At 41.6% G+C, this 27,064-nt stretch overlaps 1 protein-coding gene across 4 annotated transcripts; it reads right to left on the reverse strand.

Annotated features, from left to right (window-relative positions):
* Positions 1-12,406: 12,406 nt before the first annotated feature.
* Positions 12,407-26,657, reverse strand: spry1 (sprouty homolog 1, antagonist of FGF signaling (Drosophila)). Of its 4 annotated transcripts, none has more exons than XM_072584185.1 (2): positions 26,564-26,657; positions 12,407-15,237 (listed from the first exon to the last, which is right to left on the reverse strand). In XM_072584185.1, the coding sequence occupies exon 2, from the start codon at positions 15,180-15,182 to the stop codon at positions 14,208-14,210; it is 975 nt and encodes a 324-aa protein (XP_072440286.1). In that variant the 5' UTR covers positions 15,183-15,237; positions 26,564-26,657; the 3' UTR covers positions 12,407-14,207. The 4 variants fall into 4 exon arrangements, with proteins under 4 accessions (XP_072440286.1, XP_072440284.1, XP_072440285.1 ...); XM_072584183.1 differs by lacking the exon at positions 26,564-26,657 and adding an exon at positions 24,779-25,601; XM_072584184.1 differs by lacking the exon at positions 26,564-26,657 and adding an exon at positions 24,143-24,399.
* Positions 26,658-27,064: the final 407 nt, after the last annotated feature.

Raw genomic sequence — 27,064 nt, forward strand, 5'->3', positions numbered from 1 at the left:
TTATAGGAAGGGAGAAAAGCCGCAGATGCAGTTCCATAGATGGGTTAACTCCAGGAAAGGTAAGAGAGGTAGGCAGGTCGTGTAGGAGTCTTTGTGGTTATCCCCATTTCAAACAAGTATGCTGTTTTGGAAAATGTAGGGGGTGATGGTGATGGATTCACAGGGGAATGTAGCACGAACAGCCAAGTTTCTGGTATCGAGACTGGCTGTAATACAATGAGAGGTACGTTCGGTTCCAAGAGATTGATGGTGTTAGGGACTCTCTACTCAGAGGCACAGACAGACTTTTCTGTCTGAAAAATCAGAATGGTATATTATCTCCCTGGTGCCAAGATCAAGAATGTCTCAGAGAGGGTGCAGAATGTTCCCAAGGGGGAGAGGGGCCAGCAGGAGCTCATTGCACACATTGGAACCAACGACACAGGAGGGGAAAAGGATGAGATTCTGAAGAGAGAATATAAGAGAGTTAAGCAGGAATTTAAAAAGGAGGTCCTCGAAAGTGGTAATATCTGGATTATTCCTTGTGCTATGAGCTAGTGAGCGTGTAAATAAGAGGATAGAGCAGATGAATACATGGCTGAGGAGCTGGTGTATGGGAGAAGGGTTCACATTTTTGGATCATTGGAATCTCTTCAGGGGTAGATGTGACCCTATACCTGCGGTAACCTGTACAAGAAGGACGCATTGTACCTGAATGGGAAGGGGATTAACATACTGACAGGGAGATTTGCTGGAGCTGCTTGGGAAGATTGAAACTAATAAGGTGGGGGGGGGGGGTGAGATCCAGGGAGATACTGAGGAAAGAAGTCAATCTGAGACTGGTACAGTTGAGAAAAAAGGCCAATCAAACAGTCAGTGCAGGCAGGGACAAAGCACAGAAAAAGGTAGGACTGATAAATTAAACTGCATCTAATTAAATTATTTCAATGCAGGAAGCCTAACAGAGAAGGCAGATGAATTCAGGACATGGTTAGGAACATGAGACCGGGAAACGTCGATTCTCCTGCTCCTTGGATGCTGCCTGACCTGCTGCGCTTTTCCAGCAACACATTTTTCAGCAGGGATGAGACTGGGATACCGTAGCAATTACAGAGACATGGCTCAGGGATGGACAGGACTGGCAGCTTAATGTTCCAGGATACAAATACTACAGGAAGGACAGAAAGGGAGACAAGAGAGGAGGGGGAATGACGTTTTGGATAAGGGATAGCATTATAGCTGTATTGAGGGAGGATATTCCCAGAAATACATCCAGGGAAGTCATTTGGATTGAACTGACAAATAAAAAAGGGATGATCACCTTATTGGGATTGTATTATAGACCCCCTAATAGTCAGAGGGAAATTGAGAAACAAATTTGCAAGGAAATTTCAGTTATCTGTAAGAATAATAGGGTGGTTATGGTAGGGGATTTTAACTTTCCAAACATCGACTGGGACTGCCATAGTGTTAAGGGTTTAGATGGAGAGGAATTTCTTAAGTGTGTACAAGAAACATTTCTGATTCAGTCTGTGAATACACCTACTAGAGAAATTGCAAAAGTTGACCTGCTCTTGGGAAATGTAGCAGGGCAGGTGACTGAGGTGTCAGTGGGGGAGCACTTTGGGGCCAGCGACCATAATTCTATTTGTTTTAAAATAGTGATGGAAAAGGATAGGTGAGATCTAAAAGTTGAAGTTCTAAATTGGACATGATCTGGAGATGCCGGTGTTGGACTGGGATGTGCAAAGTGAAAAATCACACAACACCAGGTGAGAGTCCAATAGATTTGATGGGAAGTACAAGCTTTTGGAGTGCTTCCTGATGAACCACCTAATGAAGGAGCAGTGCTCTGAAAGCTAATGCTTCCAAATAAGCCTGGTGGACTATAACCTGGTGTTGCGTGATTTTTAACTTCTAAATTGGAGAAAGGCTAATTTTGACGGTATTGGGCAAGAACTTTCAAAAGCTGGTTGGGGGCAAACGTTCACAGGCAAAGGGAAGCTGGAAAATGGGAAGCCTTCAGTAATGAGATAACGAGAGTCCAGAGAAAGTATATTCCTGTTAGGGTGAAAGGAAAGGCTGGTAGATGTAGGGAATGCGGGATGACTAGAGAAATTGAGGGTTTGGTTAAGAAAAAGAAGGAAGAGTATGTTAGATATAGACAGGTTAGATCGAGTGAATCCTTAGAAGAGTATAAAGGCAGTAGGAGTATACTTAAGAGGGAAATCAGGACGACAAAAAGGGGACATGAGATAGCTTTGGCAAATAGGGGTAAGGAGAATCCAAAGGGTTTTTACAAGTACATTAAGGACAAAAGGGTAACTGGTGAGAGAATAAGGCCCCTCAAAGATCAGTAAGGCCAGCTATGCATGGAACCGCAGGAGATGGGGTAGATACTAAACAAGTATTTTGCATCAATGCTTACTGTGGAAAGGAACATGCAAGATAAAAATGTAGGGAAATAGATGGTGACATCTTGAAAAATGTCCATATTACAAAGGAGGAAGTGCTGGATGTACCTTAACGCGTAACACATAAAGGTGGATAAATTCCCCGGAACTGATCACGTGCACCCTAGAACTCTGTGGGAAGCGAGGGAAGTGATTGCTGGACCCTTTTTGAGATATTTGTATCATCGATAGTTGCAGTTGAGGTGCCAGAAGACTGTAGGTTGGCTAACACATGGAAGGTGGTAAGGACAAGCCAGGGAACTATAGACCGGTGACCCTGATGTTGGTGGTGGGCAAGTTGTTAGAGAGAATCCGGAGGGATAGAATGTACATGTATTGGAAAGGCCAGGACTGATTAGAGATGGTCAACATGGCTTTGTGCGTGGGAAATCATGTCTCATGAACTTGATTAAGTTTTTTGAATAAGTAACAAAGAGATTTGATGAGGACAGAGTGGTAGATGTGATCTTTATGGACTTCAGTAAGGCATTCGACAAGGTTCCCTGTGGGACTGATTAGCAAGGTTAGATCTCATGGAATACAGGGAGAACTAGCCATTTGGATACAAAACTGGCTCAAAGGTAGAAGACAGAGGGTGGTGGTGGAGGGTTGTTTTTCAGACTGGAGGCCTGTGACCAGTGGAGTGCCACAAGGATCGGTGCTGGGCCCTCTACTTTTCATCATTTATATTTTTTTTTGGATGTGAGCATGAGAGGAATTGTTAGTAAGTTTGCAGATGACACCAGAATTGAAGGTGTAGTGGACAGCGAAGGTTACCTCAGATTACAATGGGATCTTGATCAGACAGGCCAATGGGCTGAGAAGTGGTAGTTTAAGTTAGATAAATTCAAGGTGCCGCATTTTGGGACAGCAAATCTTAGCAGGACTTATACACTTAATGGTAAAGTCCTAGGGAGTGTTGCTGAACAAAGAGACTTTGGAGTGCAGGTTCATAGCTCCTTGAAAGTGAAGTCGCAGGTAGACTGGATAGTGAAGAAGGCGTTTGGTATGCTTTCCTTTATTGGTCAGACAACTGAGTACTGGAGTTGGAAGGTCATGTTGCTGTTGTACAGGCCAATTTAGGAATATTGTGTACAATTCTAGTCTGCTTCCTCTCAGATGCTATGAAACTTGAAAGGGTTCAGAAAACATTTACAAGAATGTTGCCAGGGTTGGAGGATTTGAGCTATAGGGAGAGGCTGAATATGCTGGGGATGTTTTCCCTGGAGTGTGGGAGGCTGAGGGGTGAACTTACTGAGATTTATAAAATCATGAGGGGCATGGATAGGGTATATAGACAAAGACTTTTCGCTGGGGTGGGGGAATCCAGAACTAGATGGCATAGGTTGAGGGTGAGAGGAGAAAGATATAAAAGAGACCTAAGGGGCAACATTTTCACACAGAGTGTGGTATGTGTATGGAATGAGCTGCCAGAGGAAGTGGTGGAGGCTGTTACAATTGCAACATTTAAAAGGCATCCGGATGGGTATGGAGGGATATGGGCCGGGTGCTGGCAAGTGGGACTAGGTTGGGTTGGGATATCTGGTCGGCACGGTCGAGTTGGACTGAAGGGTCTGTGTCTGTGCTGTACATCTATGACTGGCATCTTATGAACCAGCACTCTTGCTTATCTGGCAAAAATTACATACCCAAATACCACGAGGTTTACCATATAATTCTGTCCAATTATTGCTTTTCATTTATTTACCTCAATGTAAATACATGTGTTGTTTAATCAAATAGTCACACAGAATATCAATAGTTGATTCAATTTTGAGTCAATTTCTCCTCAAAAAACAGCAATCTCCACAATGTCCGAGTACTCAGTTAAGGGTGGGAGTAAGAAGGCACATTGGCAATGAGTTTTATTTAAGGCAAAATTGTATTGTTATTTAAGTGGCTTTTGCTGTAAATAATATATAACAGCGATGTGTATACTCTCTGATTGCATTTCTATTACTGAATGTATGCTTTTACATTGATTATCCAGACCTCTTGATTATCCGGATCATTTGATCAATTGGAACACTGCTGGTTAATAAGAGGTTTAATGTATTTGCAAGTTGCCCCTCAACGTTTATCTTCTTGTTTTAATTACTTATTTGGCGTCTTTTAGCTGTTTAAAAAAAATTATCTGGTTGACCACTAGTCATTGCCACATCATTGTATTTTATTTCTTTCAATTTGATCCAATTACCTATCCTTATTAATCATGGTTAGCTTATCTCCTTCCTAGTGTCCTTCTCTCTCACCAGGAAACATGTTTGTGGTGTACCCTGTGAACTATTTTCTTAAATATCTGCCATTGCTCTTCAACTGCCTTTGCTGGGAAACTCCTTTTCCAACCCAGTCCAGTTACTATTGTCCTTATTTCTTTGTAATTATTTTTTTTCATTCAGTACAATTGTTTCCAATCTAAGTTCCTCCCTCTCAAACTGAATACTAAACACTACCCTGTTAAGGTCACTTGTCCATAACCAATTTTTTAACGCTGGTATCACTTATTAAACTTGCCAAATCCAAAATAGCCTGATCCCTTGTTGGATCCACAATATACCATTCCAGGAAACTGTCACAAATACCCTCTTTGAATTCCTTCTCAAGGCTACCTCTTCAAATCTAACTATCCCAGTTTACATGAAGGTTAAAGTCATCCATGATTAATATGATGCCTTTTTGACATGCCCTCACTTTCTCCTGGTTTACTCTCTATCTCATCGTATAGTTCCTGTTAGGGGACTTACAGACTACACCTACCATGGTCTTCATCTCTTTTTTTGTCTCTTAACTTCACCAACATGGCTTCCACGTCTTCCAATGCTACCACAATAAGAATGAGGCATTCCCATTTTATCCATTTGGTGATGCTAGACATTTATCAAAACCATTTACACTGGCTACATACTTCAGCTAATAATGTTCATATTAACAATGTCCATTTGAAATGTTTTAGAAAGCAGCCTTTACGCTGAAACTTCTATGGGAAGTGACACATCTGGGGAGGCTGTAGCTGTTGGTCACATGTCCTGGGTTTATATAGGAACACAAGAATATGAGAAATAGGAGCAGGAGTGAGCTACTCAGTGCCTTGAGATTCTTCACCATTTAATGAGGTAATTGCTGACTGTTTACTTCAACCTCATTTTCCCACACTATGCCTATATGTTTTTAATAAAAAGGAACCTATTAATTAAAGTTTTAAACATACTGAATAACTGAGCATTCACAACCTTGTGGGGCAAGGAATTCCAATGATTCATCACACTCTTGCTGAAGAAATTCCCCATCTATCTTAAATGGTGCTCTTTACTGTGGGACCATTCTCTGGTTCTGTACTCCCAGCCAGGAGAAATATCCTTCCAGCAAATACCCATTTAATCCCTGTAAGCATTTTGTATGTTGAATTATATCACCCTTCATTCTTCTAAACTTGAGAAAATAAAGATCTAGTCAATTTTCCTCCTTCCTCATATTCCTTCCATCTCTGGAATTAGTTTAGTGAATCTTTGCTGCACTCCCTGTAAAGCAAGTACAGAACAACCTCGGTTATCCAAACATCAGTTATCCAAATTTCAGATTATCCAAACAAGATCTCAAGGTCCTGTATATGCTTCCTTTGTTTACGATCAGATCAGTTATCCAAATAAAAGATTCCCCACCCCTCTTGTTCGGATAATTGATGTTGTTCTGTATATCTTTCCTAGGTAGCCATGAGATGGAGATGCTGGTATTGGACTGGGGTGGACAAAGTTAAAAATCACACGACACTGGGAGACCAAAATTGCGCACAATACTCCAGATGTGGTCTCACCAACACTGTATATAATTACAGTAAGGTATCTTTGTTGCAATTTACTATTACTTGGTCATATAGGCCAACATTCCTTTTGCCTTCTTGATTGTTAGCTGTACCTGCATTTTTAACATCCAAGTCCCTTTGAAGTTCAACACTTCCCATTTTCTCACCCTTAAAGAAATGCTGAATATTTCTGATTTTCCTACTGAAATGGCTAACCTCACATGTCTACACATTATAACCCATTTGCCAGATTTGAGCCTAATCACTTAAGCCTCTCCAAATTCACTTGAAGCTACTTTGCTGGATTCTCAGCATTCGCACTTACAGATAGCTTTGTAACATCTGTAAACTTAGAAATATTGCTCAATATTTTATTCCCACGTCAAGGCTTGAATACAGTAAAAAAAGGCTGATAGTTCAGTCAGTACTGAGGAAGCAATACATTGTCAGAGGTGCTATCCTTAAAATAAGATGTTAAACAGAGGGCCCATCCTTCTGCTTAGACTGCTATTAATGATCCCATGAAACTATCTTAAAGAATGACAGGAACATTATCCATGGTGGCCTAAACAGTATTATCCTTCAGTCAACATCACAATGAACATATTTAACAGGTCATTATGACATGGCAGTTTGAGAGGGTTTGTGTGCGTATTGGCAGTAGTGTTTTCTATATCACAATGATGACAGAACTTTGAAAAGTATTATATTGACTGTAAAGTGCTTTTGAGATGTCTGATAGTCATGAAAAGGGTACAGATAAATGCAGGGTTTTCAAAAGGATTTATTCAATAATCTCCCATGATGTTGCATATGGGGAACCAAGACTGAAAGCATGACTATCTATTTCCTTTGAGGGAAGGGATTTCAGGTAATAGTCCCAACTGGCAAAGTAACCCTGTGGATTATTAAGAACTCATTGAATACGGGCAGTCAAACAAGTATCTCTCTCTGGCACGGAGACTGATCACCTGGACCGTTGGGTTCGAAATTCCATCAGCCAAGACCTGCTATTTCCAGGGATCCAATAGCCAGAAGGGAAATCATTCATTTCTTCTTCTTTCAGGGTGGGGCTCATGAAGTGAATAGGGTCTAGAGGAAAGGTCTTTCAAAAGTGGAAAGTTTCACCTAATGTGTGGCTTGCAAGAGAAATAGGATTAGAGGATGAGGAAATAATTGGATTTGTGGACAGGTGCGATTCAATCAACATTTTATACTGCGTTAATTTATGCAGCGTTTTGCTTGCTTACTATTTCACAGTTAAGATTTACTAATGATGTCCATAGGTTTCCTGGAGCATACCTGGAGCAGATGGATGAGGTGCTGCAGTGCCACCAGTGGTTGGAAGATGTAGTACAGGATAATGATTTTACATAAGCAGTTTATATTAAAAATGTAGCATTGGAATTTATATTATAGTTCACAAGAATCAAGCTTGTATACAAGAATGTGTTGAAGGTAACTTTACTTGTTTAGGTTTTACAGAAAAACATGCAGTATAATCAAGTGCCTGCTCCAGATCTGGAGGTGATCAAATGGAGTTGAGGATCCTTTGCTTTTCACGACAGCTGGAATACAACTGGCGCTTGGAAAAACCCCCAGTAAACTAAGCTCATAACCGAAAAAAAGTTTGTAGATGACTCAATTATTTTTCTATTATTTGTTCATGGGTAGTGCCTACTAGGCCAGTATTTATTGCCTATGGTAATTGCCTTGGAAATGATGGTGAGCTATGTCCTCATGATGAGCAGTCCACATGATGTAAGTACACTCCTATGCTGTTGATGAGGGAGCTTTAGGATTTCAGGCAAGATCCACAATTTGTATTTTTTATTTCTCCATGGATAAACAGTATGCTACAATCACCTTAGACAAGAATGAGTAAAAAGGTAATTAGTAGGACAAGAGAAAAGTCTCAACAGAATTGTTAATTTACTACTCCCAAGGCAAGGAACAATGTCTTTACCTGCAATGGATATTATGAACCACAGAGGTCATGAACAGATCTCCAGTATCTAAAGAAACAACCAGGAGAGGTACTGAATCATAACTAGTGCAAAGTAAACCAGTCTCAAAAGTTGTATTCACAAGAGATTTGGCTGTTGCGCATTCCACCCCAACCTCATAGCAAACTCAACAATTATAGCAATTACACACACTGGAGTAGGGCATTCTGACCCTTGAATGGTGCTCAACTATTCTGTTTGATACGGACTGATCTACACCACTATTCTATTTACCAGCCTTCTTTCTACAATCCTCAATGCTCTTATCTAGCAAAAAACTATTTGTTTCAATCTTGAAGTTTTCAATTGAGCCAACATCCACAGCACTCTAGGCCACAAACTCATTTATGAAGTCAGACTTCAAGATTCCCCTCTAAAATAACCCAGCTCTAATTTTAAGGTTCTTACCTTTACTTCTTAATGGTCTCACCAGAATTTCTACAAATCAGTCCTACTGAATTCCTTAATTAGCTTAATGAGATCATCCTTCACCCTTCTGAACTTGTATATAAAACATACTTCTACAACTGGTCTCGTACTTAACCCTGTATGTGCTGGCATTTTTCTTCTGAATCTATTCTGTGCCCCTTCTAAGGCCAATATATATTAATTTCCTGAGCCAAACCAGCAATATCTGTAACAAGATCATGGTGCCATTTGCTGGGGAAAGATCACCTGTCACTTCTGCTGTTAAGAATCTCACACAGTCCACCATCAGATGGTCACCACAAACGTGACCCAAAACCTCCAGCTGTCATTCTCATTCTCTATTTTGCTTTCTCTCTTGTCATTGGTCTGCCAATCCATTCTCAAGACATAGCACTGCATCTGTCAATTGGTCACTTGAACATGTTCTGTACTCAACACTAAATTTGACAATTTTAGATCGTACCCATTGAGTTTCTTTGGTAGCTTCTTTATTCTTCATTTAATTCGATCAGGCAGAAGATACAGAAGCTTGAACACACAAACTAGCAGGTTCAAGAACAGCTACTTCCTTACTGTTATATGAAGACTGGCAAATGGACTCTCCAACTTCAAATAATGTTGATCTTGTTAATGTTTATCTCGTTCATGCACCTCCTGTGTAGTGTAACCTGTATGCCTCACTCTGTGATCTGTATGTGCTCGCTTACTATGATCTGCCTGTACTGCTCGCAAACATTGCTTTTCAATGGACTTGGGTACACTTGACTACAAAAAAAAACAAATGCAAATCTTGTATTCAGTTACCAGCTATCCTACCATTCACTACTTTTCTCAATACATCTTTTGTTCCTTCACTTAGCCCACTCATACTGGCCTTGCAACAAGTGTCTTGATATTTAATCTCACCCACCTGACCCGTGCAAACTTTTGTTTTAATTCTTCTATTTTCATTCGCTCGAAATGTTTAATTTCCAATTCCCTCCAATTCTAATGAATTACCAATAACTGAATAATTCCAGCATTTACTAGCTTCATATTTCCAGAATCTGCAATATTTTTGCATTTGAATTTGCTTCGGATAAAGGATGCATCTTAGCCAAGGCACTGGTAAATATCTTGATCCTTTTATCAAATAGTTCATATCATCTTTTATATTTACTTGAGATTGGCAAGTGGGGTTTTCATTAACTTTTCATCTGAAATACAGCATCTTAACAATGCAGTACTATCTTAGAATGGTATTGCAATGTCAGCCAAGATAACGTAATCAGGTGCTGCAGAGTGATTTGAACTCTCAATCTCAGAGTTAGATACCAACTGACGTAAATTGAAACTCAAATTTGTGCAAGCAGTAAAATAACAATGGAGATAACTACTGGAATATGATCAAGTAACAGTGATGTGTTTCTCCCTCACGGTTTGTGTCACATCTGTATGTGCATGTTTATATCCAACTTAATCTGTTAGGAATGTGTTCACTAGAGCTTAGAAGCTCAGAAATCTAAAAAAATAAAATTCTAACAAGGCTATACAGCCTAAATGCAGGAACGATGTTCCTGCTAACAGAGGAGTCCTGAACCAGAAGTCACAGACTAAAGGATACAGGGTAGGCCATTTGGACTGAAATGAGAAGAAATGTCTTCACCCAGTGAAGAGCCTGTGAGATCCTCACCCTCGTCTAATACACAAGAATGCTGCCCATTCCTAAGAGGGCATCTCACCAGCAAATAGAGGTCTTTAGGGTTAACTTCATTATCATCCAACTCAATGGTATCACCAACATTGTTGCTTCATTTACCTTCTGAATGATGACGCGGCAAGGTTGCTGACTGATTTCTCCCAACATCGTTGGATGCTAAGGGATGGCACTTTATACAGGCCCTCATCATCACAATTCCAGTTGTGTCACTCGTGTCTATGTACCTGTACTGCACTGATCATACAGCTCAGTTAAAGTACAATGAAATCTGCTGCTGGCTCTCGAAGTACAGAAATATTTGCAGTACTCAATGACCTAAAATCTTAAGTCTATTCAGCCAATTTTCAATTTTCTGATCTGATCAGCTTTTCAATGAAATATTGTACATTTACAATAAGAAACATTTTCCCACTTAAAATACTATGTACATGAGTGCTTTAAGATGCTAAAAACATTTGTATCTAAAATTAGAGTGGCTGGTTTTTGCTTCTAAATGGGCCCTATTCTAGTTTTAAGTCAACATGCTAGATGTTCATACTCATTACTTAATCAATCTTTGGAAAAAACATGATATTAATACTCAATATCCATTTAAAATGTCTCCAAGATAATAGCTGTTCACTTCGCTGTGGTAAGGCTAATACACAACAGGTTGTAGTCCACAAACTGTTCACCTTGAAATATCCTTCACAAAAGATTACAATAAAAGATTCATGCTTTTCACAAACTGGACAAAATAAACAACAGCTAACATTAGAAATCAGAATTCATTTTCTTCTAAGTAGTTTTATATGCTGACATGTGGAATACGCTTGGTCATATACCTGAGACTATAATCAAGTAATTTGATCTACATATATCAGGCCCATTTGCCAGTCACTTATTTCTCCATTTAATGCTTGACAATTGCTGATTTCAAGAAATTTGTAAGAGGAATTTCTATGTTCATGTCTTGCAAAAGTCACAAACGGGCCAATGGATCATAAGTTGATAAGCATATGCCTTGACATTATTATTCATGGAGCTGAACACTGATGATCCACTCAGCATTACTCACCTTCATTGAAGAAGAACAAATGGGAGGGAGAGAGTGCAGAGATGGGGAGAAAATGGCATCTGAATGACTTTAAAATTAGAACAAATATAGCTTGAAAAGTTTCTACATTAGACCGGAATCACTTCAGCTCTGCTGAAGAGTCATGTAGACTTGAAACATTAGCTTGCTTTCTCTCCATGGAATCTGTCCGACCCGCTGTGATCTCCAGCATTTTTTGTTTTCAGTTCGGAATTAAATCAATTTTCGTAACATCAACATTCCTTCAGAGATGTGAATGTCTACACTGGACAAATACAGTAATTGATGAAGGTCTTTAAGTGAATTGGAAAAATAGCCAGCCGGCTACACAGTCACTTACTGTGCAAGTTTAAGTTACTCTTGATTTACAGCATTATATTATGCAAATCAACTAGTGATGATCGTTGTCTTAATGTGTTGGAGATCATCATTACTACCTGGATTAAAATGAATTTTTTATTCAAATCTGTCTTATTCTGGATAAAATACACCAAATCCAAAGGAAATATTCTAACATCCCAAATCACTCTACATTCTATTTCATGGAATTTCAGATCTAACAAGAAACTTCAAAAACAATCCAAATGCTCTATGCTTATTGTTCAGTAGTACTAAATATAGTCAAAATTTACTTTCACTGAGACACAGCAGCAGACTGGAGTCTGATATAAAGCAGCAACGTTTTGCATTTGCCCACTGAGCAACTATGTAGCATTAGATGAAGGGTTTAATTCCACTTTGAATCTACAGTGGTGTAAATAACTGAAAATCAGTGTTTTTTTTAAATTGAAGCAAAGTCCTTTAAACAACGGCTAATTTTTCAGAAGTTGGACTACGTTCCCTAAGTAATTCACGTCAAGCACTTGGGAATATTTGAGAAATGTAGTAAGGCATGATGGCATAAGTCTACTTGGAACATTGCATTAGAATCTAAAATATGTAGAAAAGATTCAGACAACACAAGTATTTTCATTAATTTATATATTTCTGCCTTATATAGTTAACATATGCATTTTCTTTTGTGCCACCCTTAATTCTTCTCAGTAAGTAATGCTATTTGTTATATTCAGAAATGAGTAAAATTTCAGACAGCTTTTTGAAATAAATACCATAAAATAATAGAGCTTCACATAATAAATATTCTTTACAACAAAAAGAAGTTTTGAGACATTTTAAAACACTTGTAATTCCTCAACTTTTTTTTTTACATAAAATATACACATGATATAGCCACTGTATGGCTCAATACAGAACTTATTGGGGCAAATTTAGGAAAATAAACCAGAATACTGTCTCATCAATTTTACGTCAACTTGACATTTAATTATGGATGTCACAATAAAATACAAAGATATTTATCAAGAGCATTTTGCTAATACCTCTGATATCCAGTTATCACCTCAGAAAATATTGTTATTCCTCTGTATTAAACACCATTAAACTAAAAAATTAAAGGGGCATTCTGTACTCCTGTATTAAAAACACCCACTGGGGGGTTAGGTTGAAATAAAACCCAAGGCTGACCTATCTTGTGAAACAAAACTGTTTTACAATATGCTGAACATTGTTCAGAATACTACAAATTTGCTATTGTTTGGACAAGTGCAGAATTTTGAATTAAGATAAAACAAATTATATTCCTTTCTTTATAAAATAATATTACTCTTTCCTATTGTTTGATTAACTTGTTTAAACATAAAAGTAGTGTGAAGAACTTGAGGCATGCAGTATACTACAGATTTTGAAATCACACTCGCTCACTGTGTATCATCCAATGAACCAAGTTGTATACTTTGAAAACTTGGATCATATTCTTCTTTCTAACAGGTTGCCAGGGACTTATGCATTGTAACAGAGGGAAACATTCCAAGGTCAGCTAAATGTTGTAAAACTATAAACTGAACCAAAACAGCACATTAACAGTTTCTCGACAAATAACAAACAATGGAAATCTTGTCAATTAATACAGCTAAACTAATGATACCTGTTGCTAAAGTAGTTTGAGGTGGCCAGAATATGCACTCCCATTCAGAGAAAAGCACATTGAGTACAAAGCAAAGAACACAGCTTTATTCTCATATCTGCTTCATCCCTTAGTTAGGGAACAGGGAAAAGCTTACCTGGATAATTTTGGGAGAATTTTGTGACAGCACAGAAACAAGTAACAAAAATTATAAAGAATTAATCACATTACTTTAAACGTCAGAGAACATCTGGCTCTTTCAGAGTGGGTATTGTTTTGTGATAGTCACTCCAATGCAGGCCATTGTATTGTGACCACTGCACCAGTGGTTTCCCTTAATTATCTTGTTGGTTTGCAATTGTATTGTAACATCCATATATTAAAACAGATTAAAAAACCCCCTCAGAATCTGGTTAATTAGTTTCACTTACGCTAACTTTGTTGATGATTTTGTAAAGAATACCAGAATATTTTGTGCAACATGAAAAAAAAATCTGTGGACAATAGGGATTAGTTAAGGGGGCTGCTTGCAGGTGAGAAAGCAATGGTTTACTCCTGTGAAGTGATACAGATGTACCTTCACCTCTGGGGACCTGAAACATTCACGACCCTAAGCCTGACAGGCAGAACTGGAGCTGTACCATGTTGACAGAGAGCATCCATCTCGCGATTGTAGAATGGGTAAGATTAAAACAGTTGCTGCACTTTGACATCAAGTCTGAGGCTGAAGTGGATAAACACACAGGCATGATTTCAAAATAAAAACATGTAAAAAAAAGCGTTAAAGATCTTGGCTGCCCCAGATCAAGAGGGCTTGTCCTCCCCTGGAGTGGGACAGCTCTTGAGTTTGCAATACACAGTATTTGAATTCTTGCATCGGCACCCAGGCCGGTTTACACGGTCATAGCACCCCTGGCAAAGTTTAATACAGCCCTTAGCTGGAAGGTAGCAGAGTAAACAGGGCAGAAACAAGGACATTAAACCCATGCACAAGAATCTGGAGCAGCAGTGTGAATGGGAGCAGGAGCAAGGATTATCAGCACAGGAGTCTTCGTCATCATTGGAGCAGTGGTAGAAGATTCCCTTTACTAAGCACATGCACGTACCATACTCCACCATGCTCTCTGCTGAGCACAGGCACTGCCTGTTACAAGCCAAACGTGAAGGGAGGGTCCTCGGTGCTGTACACTCTCTGCACTTGCATTTCCCACATTGCTCACATATAAACCTATGCTTTGCCAGATCCTCCTTCCCTAAGCATTTCAGCTCATTGGTTGTGCAGAGAGACGGTTTAGGTTGTATTCTAACCATCCTGTCCGATCTGTGGTGGCTGGAGGTTGGCCGTGATGGTGGTGAACGTCCCAAAAGCCCTTGCTCAGATGACGCACTACTGTTGCTCCCTGAGCTAGCTGCACTACCCGTGCTGGTCGATCTGCTCAACACAGGCATCCTGGTCGAGGAGTGGTGACCAGCATGTGTGTGGTGAGTGGACCGATGCTCATAGTTATTATTCACATTGATCGGTATCACTTCGTGAGTCCTTTCATGCTTCTCATGCCGTTGTGAGAGTCTGCTGCTGTTAATGCTACTAGCCTTCTTCGCAATGGCAGGGCCTTCTGTGTATTCATTGCTGGTCCTGATTGCTTTAATCTGATCGAGGGATAAAATGGCAGTGTGCTGCAGCTCCCGTTCATAGTCCAGTCTCTGCCTGCTGTTGAGAGGGGGTTGCTGGATTACCACCAATGAACCACCACCGCCATGCTGAATACGGGTCTCCATCTGCGGCGATCACAAATTCCAACATTCACCAGAGGCTTGGCATGCATCTGAAATTCTGCCAAAACAAGTGAAGAAGAAAAAGCTGTGTTAGAGTCACATTGTTACATTCAGCAATAACTTACGGGATCACAAGGATCCCAGGCTACTGCGAAAGAATAGATTCAGAAAGCACTTAACCAACTGGACCGCAGCCACAGCTCCCACAATGAAAACTGCATTTGGATTCACAAGACAGTCTTGCTGGCAACAAAAGTTATTTCTACTTTGAGCCAGATACTGATTAATAGTCTGTACACTCATTCAAACTCATTAGTTTGCAATGGGAAGGCTTTCCTATTTCTTGGTAAGATTGTTCAATCTGTCAGGAATGGGGTCAATCCAGTGCTTGTCAAATTCTGCAAACAACATGGTGCCACATGAAGGCAAAGTCTATGGAGAGAAAGCTTTGAGGGAGGCAGGAAAGTGTTTTTTCTCTTTATTACAGCACTTTTGGTTTTTGTGTATTAATGCATATTTCATGTACTATACATAAAATATACACACATTTGCACGAGGGGAAGGCAGTGTAGGGGAAGTGCTAAAGTCACTAGAGTAGCCATCCAGAATCCCAGGTTTATGTTCTGAGAACAATGTTTTGAGTCAGAATCCAATAAAAGTTTGGAGTAAAGAGCTAGCCTCATAGTGACCATGATTTCAACTATTGTAAAACGACACTGGCTTCACTAATTCCCCTTAAGGAAGGGAATCTGTCATCCTTACCTGATCTGGCCTACATATGGCTCTAGACCAACAGCAGTGTGGTTGACTCTTGACTGCTCTCAATCATCTGTGGAAAGTGGGCGAGTTAAGAAACTCTAAACAGCGAGTCATCACACAGTGCTTAAGGGAAGGATCGGTATTGTTGGGGGGGAAAAAAAATACATTCTGATGAAGCTTTTCATCTTACAATCAGGACAATTTACGAGAGAAGTGGAAAACTAAACAGAGGGTGCAAAAGCAAGATGTGCCATTTTTTGAGGAACATTCAAGTTCTCAACTACCAAATAACTACAAATGATAAGTATTGAAAGGCAAGGGAAAATAGGCAAAGATAATGACTGAACAAAAACAGAGACTGCTGGCAAAACTAGATTTCAGGCTTATCAGTATCTGTGGAAAGTACAGTTAATGCTACGTGTCTGGTGATTCTTCATCAGAACTGATGACAGCTAGGTAAAAATGGTACTACACTGAAGACAAAGTTAAGGGAAGTTATAAATTATTGTAAGCTGGGAGAGACAAAAATGTTGGAACACCAAAGGTTTTTCCAGATATGGTTTGATGTGCGTGTGTTTGGGCACATGCATTGTTTTTGGGGGTGGACGCACGGAATTCAAAACACCGGAGAAAAATATGCACCCAAGATGAGCAGCATCTAGGGACTGCTCAAATAGGATGATACACAAATATGGATGAGATTTGAAGAGAGTTTGATGGAATACAGTGAATTACTGAAGATCAAGAACTAACATATGAGGGAAGAAACATTTAGGATTGAAAAGGAATCATTAAGATTAGTTTTTATCAGTTTTCAAAAAAAAAAGTATGGAATTTTTCAGGTCAACAGTTATAAAAATGTCCAAAAAAGTGTGAAATCCCTGGATGCTCACATTAATAATCTAGCTCATTTTGCATGTTATAAATGCTGCGCCCATCATAGGTGCAATATGCACATATCTCCAGACTCCACTTTTGGCAGGGATGGAAACACCACTGAAATTTGGACTTTTTTTGGAAAAAAAATACACAGGTCCCATTCTTTAGGTACTGCACTTGAGACTACAATATTTATATTGCAACAAACATAGATTTCCATTCTCAAATGAGCATAAAGCAACAACAGCAACACACTGGCACGGTTTACACTGGCTGGTACTTTTCACATTCACGGCCTGAGGGGTGATCTGGGGGAGTGGAACCATATACCCATTATAGGGCCTGTGCAGTTTTCACCCCAAGGCAGTGAAAATTGCCAAGTCCTGATGGTGCAAGGAAAATCACTGCAGGTGAACATGGTCGTGAGTTTGTTAAAAACCAGAGGACAAAGACTTGCTTGGGTCACAATTTTCAAATCTGTCTGCCAGAGTAGCAACTAAACATAGTTTTTTTTTCTAATTTTGCTTTGAAAAGAGACTGGATAGTGAGAAACCAGTTAGGAGAGTTTTCTGCCCCGGCAGTGTGGTACAGAGAGGAGTAACATTCCTGACAGGCAGTGTGCATATGAGTAGGGGTTGGTGACCAAAGAAACGCAGTCCTGCTAACATCGGAAGACAAGCTATAGAAAAGGTTCTTCTTTGCTTAAATTCTCAAGAGTTCCATACAACAGGTCACTTCAATCTACTTCACCATACACTGCACAGGAGTTTTCACCACAGGAAGAATACAATTTGACATCTGCAATGAAAACGAATAACCATTCTTTTTGCTTTTTCTACCCCAACCCCGTCCTTTTGAACATTTTTACGAGATCTCCCACCTTCTCATTCCCTCTCTGCTTTGAAACTTGTCTCTTATCGGAGCTCTCACTTTCATTTTGTTTTCCTCTCCTGATCAACAGCCAATACTTTTCCCCCAATGGAAAGCTTGGTGTCCAGGATCGGTTGGCTCAGTTGACTAGACAAAGGTTTCTAATGCAGAGTAATGCCAACGGGATGTGTTCAATTCCTGCACTGCAGGAGGATACCATGAAGGACCCGCCTTCGCAGCTTCTCCCATCACCTGAGACATGGTGACCCTCAAGTTAAACCATCACCAGTCGTATCTTGCTAATGAGACAGCAACCCAATGGTCTGGTACGACTATGATTACTTAAGGAGCGCTGTAGAAATACAGGTTGAAAATTACTTTAACATTTCCTTTGGCCCATTCGACCTTGCCCATGTAGGTGACAAACATCATCCTTTACCTGTTGACTTGGAAACCGGAGAAATGCAGGGTTGACCAGTCCATTTGTACAATAATTTACTTCTCCATTTGACCACGCAACTGAGAGCTAGAAACACCCAACCTATGAATCACAGAAATATCTACCCCAGATCCTGACACCACATCACAGTATTGGAGAATAAAAGCTTTTATAATTGAGAGTTATATCTTTTTCTCCCCAAGGATGTGCAGTATTACAGATTTTAACCTTGCCCAAGACAGGCATAACAAAACAATATGGCTGTCCAAAAGATTCAGTAGCCTGAGCTGTTGAAATCTGTTTTTAAATTCTAGGCTACCTCATAATAAAGGCACGTTCTTGCCAAGAGCAGAACCATTATTGTATTTTCCTTCTTCCAACCTTTGCTCATACAGTGGGTGGAAGTTTACACAAGTGGCTCAGTGAAAGGAAAAGGTCACTAGCACCAACTCCCACACTATACAGTTAATCACTCGCTGCTCTCAAACACAGTCACTTTTCAACAGGTACTTCGCTGTTGAAAAATTAAAAATAGTTGCATAATAAAGATCAATAAAATTTAATAAATGAGTATCATTAAGCAGCCCAAGTGACAAATGATATAATGATAAGAGAAATAAATCACATTTAAACTGCTTATATCATAAATTAAACCTTTCACAATTTTAAGAATGATTAGACATTCATAAGACACTTCCCTGATGTCTCAGCAAGTCTGATGTTCAATCCCTGCTCTGTACAGTTAGCAGATTTCAGCTGTAATAAAGGCTTGGATTTCTGGGATACAAAAGGAGGACACAGGAAAGAGAGAAAAGAGATCACATTTGATCAAAATCCATAGCCTTGTGATCCTCTCTTTACAACCGCTGGTTCCTCACTAACAATCTGTCAGCACTCATCTACATTTGCGAATGCCAGACAGGAGGAGACACCCGATGGCTTATTAACATACAGTGAATGGGAGTGACTAGCGCTTCAGCCTCTATCTCCAGGAAATGAAGGGCAAAGTAAAGTACATACTGATACAAGTACAATGTTGAAAAGTGGTAGTGTTAAGTTGTTCATCATCCACGGTCAATAAAGACCCCCTTCCCTACCACGAAATCATTTTAAATTGCAGATTACCCTCACAGCAGCTCAGTGAATCTGCTTCAATGCTGAATAATAAAAACAAGCAGCAGTGTACATCCAACTAGATGGAATCTTTTAGAATTAAGGAAAGATCAAAGAAGAGTACCAGGGATGAGAGCATAAATTGCTGAGTGGCCTCAATTCCCTACCTAGAAGACCATCACACTGGAAATCCCACATGCCTTGATTTCACCAGCCTGGCCTCCCGTTGGCTGGATTACTTAGAACAATATAATCTTATCTGGAATGGGAGGGGCAAAACGTTCAGTCTTTGCACAAGCGGTGGTTGTGCCTCAAATTATCAACGCTCCCAGCAGAGAATGTGCACAGAATCACATCAGCATTGGTTCTCCAAATGAACAATTTCCTTAGTTCTAATCTTCTCGGGGAGGCATGGTGGCTCAGTGGTTAGCACTGCTGCCTCACAGCACCAGGGACCCAGGTTCAATTCCAACCTCGGGCGACTGTCTGTGTGGACTTTGCACATTCTCCCAGTGTCTGTGTGGGTTTCTCCCAGGTGCTCGGATTTCCTCCCACAATCACAAAGATGTGCAGGTTAGGGTGAATTGGCCATGCTAAATGGCCCATAGTGTTAGGTGCATTAGTTAGGGGTAAACATAGGGTAGAGTAGGGGAATGGGTCTGGGTGGATTACTCTTCGGAGGGTCGGTGCGGTCTTGTTGGGCCGAAGGGCCTATTTCCATTCTGTAGGGAATCTAATCTAATCTAATCTACCTTGCAGACCTCCTCTTCAGACAGCAGTCCAACTCCAGTTGAATCTGCCTCCATCATGCTCTCAGGCAGTGTGTTCTAGACCTTAACTCCTCACTGCCTGAAAGGTTTTGCATGACATGTTTGGTTCTTTTACCCATGACTTTACATCTGCACACTCTCATTCTCCATCTTTTCACAGAGGGGAACAGTTACTCCTCAGCTATTCTATCCAGGCCCCTCAGAGGAAACATTTTCTTTCTTAGATGTGAGAAACCCATGGAGAATAGGGCTACTGCAGTAAGTTAAATTCTGAAGATACAAATGCACTCAGGACATGTAATAGTGATACATAAACAACTGTTTTGTTGCTACATTTGAGTGTGAAAAATTGTAACTTATTGTCCTCAAAAGACTAAAAATTAGTCTAAAAATGACCAGAGGAGAAAATAATTAAGCTTATACTGACACTATAAAATCGTGCTGATTTTTTTTTTAAATACAAGAAAGGGTTACTAATTGTATACAATATTTTAAAAATAAAAATGAACTTTAATCTTCAATTTTTATTTTAAAAAGATGAAAAAAGTGGAGTTTGCAGCTGGGGGCTAACATATTAGTTTCTTATGCACAACACTGGCCAGAGGACAATAGCAGAAACAATGCTTACTGCTATCAGCCTTCAGTAAGTATCATGCCATCATCTTGGAGATAGTGAGAACAGCAGACACTGGAGAGTCAGAATGGATAAAGAGTGGAACTGGAAAAAAGCACAGCAGGCCAAGTATTTCCTCAGCTGCTGTTTGACCTGCTGTGTTTTGCCAGTTCTTCTCTTTATCCACTCATAGCATCATCTGCCTGCTTTCTTTCATAGTTGTTTTGAGCACAGAACTGTGAATTACAGCACCATATCCTTTTTCAAAAATCATTCTAACGGCAATGGCAATAGAGATGACAAGGGCAAATGCAGCACAATTAATGAATTGCATACTTAATACATAACCACTATTCCTACAAAGTAGCTATTGATTATATAAAGCACTGTACCCAAACAACCTTGCTTCATTTCTCCCTCAAACTAAAAGGTTGTGTCAAAAGTTTAAAACTGGAAAGATATAAGACTATATAATATATTGCATTAAACAGAGGAGAGCAATGGGTTAAAACAATTTCTCTAACCAGAGCTGCCAGGATCTGCTGGATTTCCTGAAGCACCTGGTACTCTACTCCTGTGGCAGATTACACCAAAAATGAAACACTGGAACTCGGTCAAAACAAAAACAGCAATAAACTGGGAGACTACCACCATGTGGTATCCATAATGTGGTTTTAATTTGCAAGCTTCCACAGCGTTGCTTAGTGCTAGGCTTATTTTTGTGCAAGACGCATTTTTTGCCTTAAAATGCCACAAAAATGCAACCAACTCACTCAGTTTTCCACACGTTATGGTATGGCTAATAAATACAATACTGTCCTTAAAATACTTGTACAAATATTACTGATTTGGAAAAAGCAGGAAAATTATTCATGACTTTAACAATGAAGTTTGGAAACTCTTCCCACCAGAACCATTAAGGTTTGATTTCACTTCAGAATAAAGAGCAGAGGCACAGTTGAAGGAATGAGAACTGGGATGTGCAAAATACCCCCCCAAGAACCACGCTCTGACTGGAAATTAATTAGAGTGAAACATAACTATTTTGCCATTTAAGCACCAATCTGACTAGATGATATCTGCTGTAAAAGCATTCCTTGAAAACTTGTGAAGCACCGAGTCTAAGAATGCAGTGTCTGCCTTTCTTGAGAAGCAACAACATTAAGTGTGAGGTTGGAGCTAAATTTGGAGCTCTTGTGGTGTAGTGGTAAGGTCCCCAACTCTGAACCAGGAGGCTCAGGTTCAAGACCACCTCCTCCAAAGGTGTGTTACATCATCTCTGATCAGGTTGATCGGAAAATATCTGTGAGTGTTGCTGCTAGAAGATCCAGAATCAAGTGTGTTCAACCCGATTTCCAACCCTAAACAGCAGCACCTGAAGCATTACTTTCCACGACTGAACCTCACCCTGAAATGTCTAGAGCTTAAGCATATCCAATTAAGGGATGTGGTAAATAATTTAAATATTAGGCTTTCAGTCCCTTAGGCAAGTAACCATTGAATAACTGGTGTAAGATAAATTGAGACACAGAGAGAGAGAGAGAGAGAATATTAAAGAGGTCAGGGTGGAGACAGAAAACTGAATTCAAAGCCCCAGCAAACTAAAGAATTGCTATCTGTATAGATTTTAATTTTAAAAACAGGACATAATTCTCAAGGTTAAAAAAAGTGATTTTTTTTCCACAATTACTGACCCACTGAATGGGCTGCAGCCTCAAGCCATGTGATTCCAAAAATGCATATTCTTGCAATGTTAGTTATAAAAAAAACCAGCAGGCATTCTCCCACTTTAAATCAAATGAGGATCTAGATAGACTTTCTAACATACTATTTAAAATGAACTGGATTGATGGAATATTCATTCAACATTGACCAGAAGTGAGTAGTTACAATATTTTTTACACAGTTTGAGTAGGAATAATTGCCACGGTTCCTAGACATGTTCAACTAAAACAAAAATGGTGATTTTCTGATACCGGTCTGACACCTTAGCCAACAGAACATTTGAGTCTGAGCAAAACTGGGGCAAGAATGGGTAGTGGTGCTCAGTGAATTGTTCTTGCATGGATACGAAGGGCTAAATGGCCTCCTGCCATAGTCATTCCACGGGAAGAATTATCCCATTATTACAGAGAACAAATCAAGTTTATTTTTCCACAACTTTGTAGATACGTTTCCATCATTTAATTGATAGTTATCTATTACTTCATAGCCAAAGCCTATGATGTTTTATCACAATGCGATGTCAGGAAGTATATTTTAAAAATTTTCATAGTGGATGAGTTAACTATAAATCCAACACATTTGCTTTTGTCACATAAGTATATATCTTACTCTTTGCAAATTACCATTTAAGTAAAAGGTGAATGACGGCCAGGTTTAGAAGTCAGATCCTCACCAGCAGAACATACTGTACTGCTGAACCCCTGTCAATGACTCAAATTCAAGGCGTCTCGCTGGAAACTACATCCGCAGGAGCCATTCGGCGCTGCATATTTTAACATGGCTCTTCACCACCAAGGTTTAACAAAACTATTCAGAGCTTGGGAACGCACAAAGAGACCTGCACGCTAGCACCTGCAAGTCACGGAAACAATGCACCCTCAGACTGTTTCGGTTCTTTTAACAAACCCGGGGGGAAAAAAGAATATCCAGTGATTTACAACTCGAAGGTGCTGCCTGTCTGTGCTTGCAAGACAGCGACCGACATGCCGGGGGGGGGGGGGTCACACACCCAGAGACTGACCCACTTCCCTCCGCCCCCCCCCCAGTGACTAGGGTCACCCAGGTACGAACCTCAACGGACTGAAACCCTTGCAGTCGAACCCCCTGCCCGTCCCCAACAGCTCACACCATTCGTGACCTTGGCATTTGACTTTGGTCTCTGGCCTGTGCTGTCTTGTGCTGGCAGAGCTGCCGGATTTATTTTTTACCGAAGGTTTTGCAGGGGAGGGGGCTCCCATGGCAATCCTCATTAACAAAAAAAAACAAGAAGCCACCGACTCTGAAAGGGGGGGGGGGGCAATCAAGCCACGTTTTAGGGGTTTACAAGTCGGGAAGTGACTAACAAATAAAGAGGAGGGGGGCAGCTCCTGGGGACCCCCCCCCCCACCACGGAAAGGTAGCCCCCGTCTGCAGACACTGTCCCCAGCACGTCGGGGGGGGGGGGCGGCCGATGGGAACCACTCAAAACAAAAAAAGAGACAAAGTCCCATACGCTGAATTCACACACAGCTAACCGGAGAGGGGGGGTGGGCGCGGTGGGGGAAGAGAAAACGCCCCCTTCGCTCCTCAGCAACTCTCACCACATCGCGCTCTGTAAATAACTGCAGCTTTCAGCTTCTTTGGAGACTGGATCGCGCAAGGGGAGAGGGGGGGGGGTGGGAAGAAGGGTCCCATGCCACTTCCAATGTTACTGCAGGATCAGAATCCCCTGCGCTTCAGCCCACGCCGAGGAACGTGAGTGCTCCCCCCCCCCCCCCCCCCCACACACACACACACACACACACACACACATCACCTTGCTGCAAACAAGCAATCGCTGCTCCGAAACTCCGCACACACTACCCTCTGGCAGCGCGATGGGCCAAGGGGAAAACGATCCACTCCACATTCACGAAACCCCTTCCCCCTCCTTCGATTCCTTGCTAGCAGTTTCCCGACGATGACCTCAATGTAAATTACTCAGAGAGACAGACACAGAGAGAGAGAGAGACAGAGAGAGAGAGAGCGCACTTCAGGAGCCCGCAGTCACAGGGTCTCGGTTTAATCGATCGTTCACCGAGCCCACGAAAAGTAGCAGAGAGAGAGAGAGAGGGGTGGGAGGGGAGTGGGGGTGGTGGGTGGGGGGGTGAAATTATGAATGAATCGAGTAGCAGCAACAGGCTGGCGCTGGGAAGGTATGGAGAGAACCACACGGGGGCGGAATTTCCAGTAACAACACTGGGGTCATTCAACTATTTTGACCATTTTCACAAGTGGAAGAGGATTCAACCTGAAGATTACAATCTCCAGCAACAGAAAAAAAGTAAACATTCCTTTTTGCATTTAGGGATTAAAACCATATTGGAGGGGGGGGGGGGGAGTCCAACAAGCGTTTGTAAAATCTATCCAATTAGATACAGTTTTAAAGTTATAAATTATTGAGGGATCTTACCTATTTCCATATATCCACCAAGTACAAATCCATTTTATTGCTGCTTTTGCCAAGTCTTTTCCAAGGTAGATCCCCAGACTGCAGCCTTTACATCAAAACCAAAGTGTGTATTTACAAGACACGCCGTCGGGATCGAAAATAAGACTGAACGGGAGTGCAATTTGTCGAGCTGAGGGGAGCAGGAGCCCGCGATGCACTGACCCCCGAGATGCAGGCGTGCCGTGCGGCTGCAGGGTGCGGGAGAAGGGGGATGGCTGGCGGGGCTGCTGACCACTCGCGGCGCACTGGCCCTCCCCCGTCCCCCCGTCCCCGGTCCTTCGGCTGACTTCCTCAGCGGCGCCTCCCCGCAGCAAGCTCTCGCTGAGGGTTAAGTGGCTTGAGGGCTGTCTCCTGGCTCGGGGACTCACGCTCTCCGCAAAGGCTCTTGTTCCCGCACCTTTGGCTGCCTCACACGGAAGGGGGTCACCTGCAGCTGCATCGGTGTGTCCTGCTCCCGATTGCTGGAGGGGTTGAAAGAGCTGCCACTCTTGTCTGTGCTTGTGAGAGTTGCAGCCTTGCTCCTCTCTGCACGGTGTTATGGAGAGAGAGAGACACTGTGTGGTCAGCTATCTCTCGGCACGGCGAGCTGCTCTTCCCCCAAAAAAAAGCCGTAGCTGCGCCAGACTGCTCCGCTCTCCGATTGTCCTCAGTGCCACTGGCGACCGCTCGTCCCGTCCCCTCCACCGCTAGCCCCGCACGAACACACACACCACGTTCCCCTCGCCCTCATTGGTCGCCAGCTCGCATTCCACCGCTGCTCATTAGCCGCAAGAGCGCATTCCACCGCCGCCGATTGGTCCCCGTCTCCGGCTTTAGGGATTGGGCGGGGGGGGGGGGGAGGTGAAACGAAGAGGATACGGCGCATCCGGTCGGCGCTGATTGGCTGGGCCGGTGCAGGGCACAATCATTGGGCGCTGATTGGACAGAGGCAGGAGGGTCCCGCCTCCTTCCCCACCCCTTTCCCTTGTTCCCAGGACGCGGATTGGTCGGCCCGGAGAACACTGGGTTGCCGCTGAGAGTAGATTGGTGGGTAATATCCCGCTAATTGGGTCAGAGGAAACGGCGCATCCGACCAGACAAGATCACTGCAGTACTGGCTGGCTGTCTCTATTTTCATTGAGACTTCCCAGTACAACTTCCTCTGCAATCACTACGATTCACACAATTCCTATTCTAGCCTAAATCAGTTGGGTTGAATTTCATAGGAATAATTTCATATTAGAAACATTAAAAAATCATTAGTTACTATTAGAGTGGGTATCAAGCCTACTGGAGTTCTCACCAAGTTTCGCCCTAATCTCAGTGAGATTTAAGAAAATACACATTTTGTACCTTGGCTGTTGAGGCACACCCTCCTCAAACATATTCTCTCTCACACAGAGAGACATAGCTCTCCGTGTCCTACAAAAGAAAGTTTCCCTAATGCTGAACGAGCCATTGGAGAAAAATCATCTCTAAGCCCCTCACGCCGCCTTGGGCCCTCGGCGGCTTTATTATTCATTTGTAAACTAAACCGCAGACCGGAATTGAGTGCAATTCTCCCTCTATCGCATCCTGCTGGTTCCCATTATACAGAGAAAGCTTTCAGATGAGAAAAACGAATGTGGTTTACAAAAGAGGCAGAGGAAACATTCATCAAAAAAAAAAGACCCGCAACGACGAAATCTCGCTTTCAAAGACCGTCACTGAGCACGTACAAGTAGTTTAGAATTTTTTTTTGAATTTCGTTTGGGGTTTTCTACTTACCAGCAAAAAAAAAGAAATCCCCGCGTCGGAATATCGGTAACCCAGGTACTAAGGAGCTGAACTTTTCCAACAGCCCCTACCTTTGGATAATGCTTTTGTGTTCAGATTACACGGGGGAGTGGACGGGGGCGGGGGGGGGGGGGAATCCCGACTTCCTAAACTCCTCTTTGTTGTAGCTCCAGTCATTTGAATGCACCAAAACAACTGTCTCCTGCCACCGAACACACGCTGAGAATGTTAATGCCAGCGCAAAAACTTCTGAATGGGGCGGGCAGCCTACGCTGAGTGTCTTCAGAAATAATTTATGAGGAATATTGAATAATTCCTGGCTGGACCCATTAAGCGAATTAGAACTGCGAAATGGGACAACTTGTTTGTTTATATAGAGAGAGGCAGTGCGTGTGTTCGCCTGGGTATTTTAATGATACATTTAATAATCTGGCACAACACATGAATGTCTTCCGTTCATCCTGAGTACAGTACATCTGCATTACCAAGTAC

The sequence above is a fragment of the Chiloscyllium punctatum genome, chromosome 14 (assembly GCF_047496795.1).
Source record: "Chiloscyllium punctatum isolate Juve2018m chromosome 14, sChiPun1.3, whole genome shotgun sequence".
In the NCBI taxonomy this organism is placed as follows: domain Eukaryota; kingdom Metazoa; phylum Chordata; class Chondrichthyes; order Orectolobiformes; family Hemiscylliidae; genus Chiloscyllium; species Chiloscyllium punctatum.

Excerpts from the sequence above, each read along its gene's own strand:
- spry1 (XM_072584185.1), bottom strand. The coding sequence starts at position 15,182 with ATGGAGACCCGTATTCAGCATGGCGGTGGTGGTTCATTGGTGGTAATC.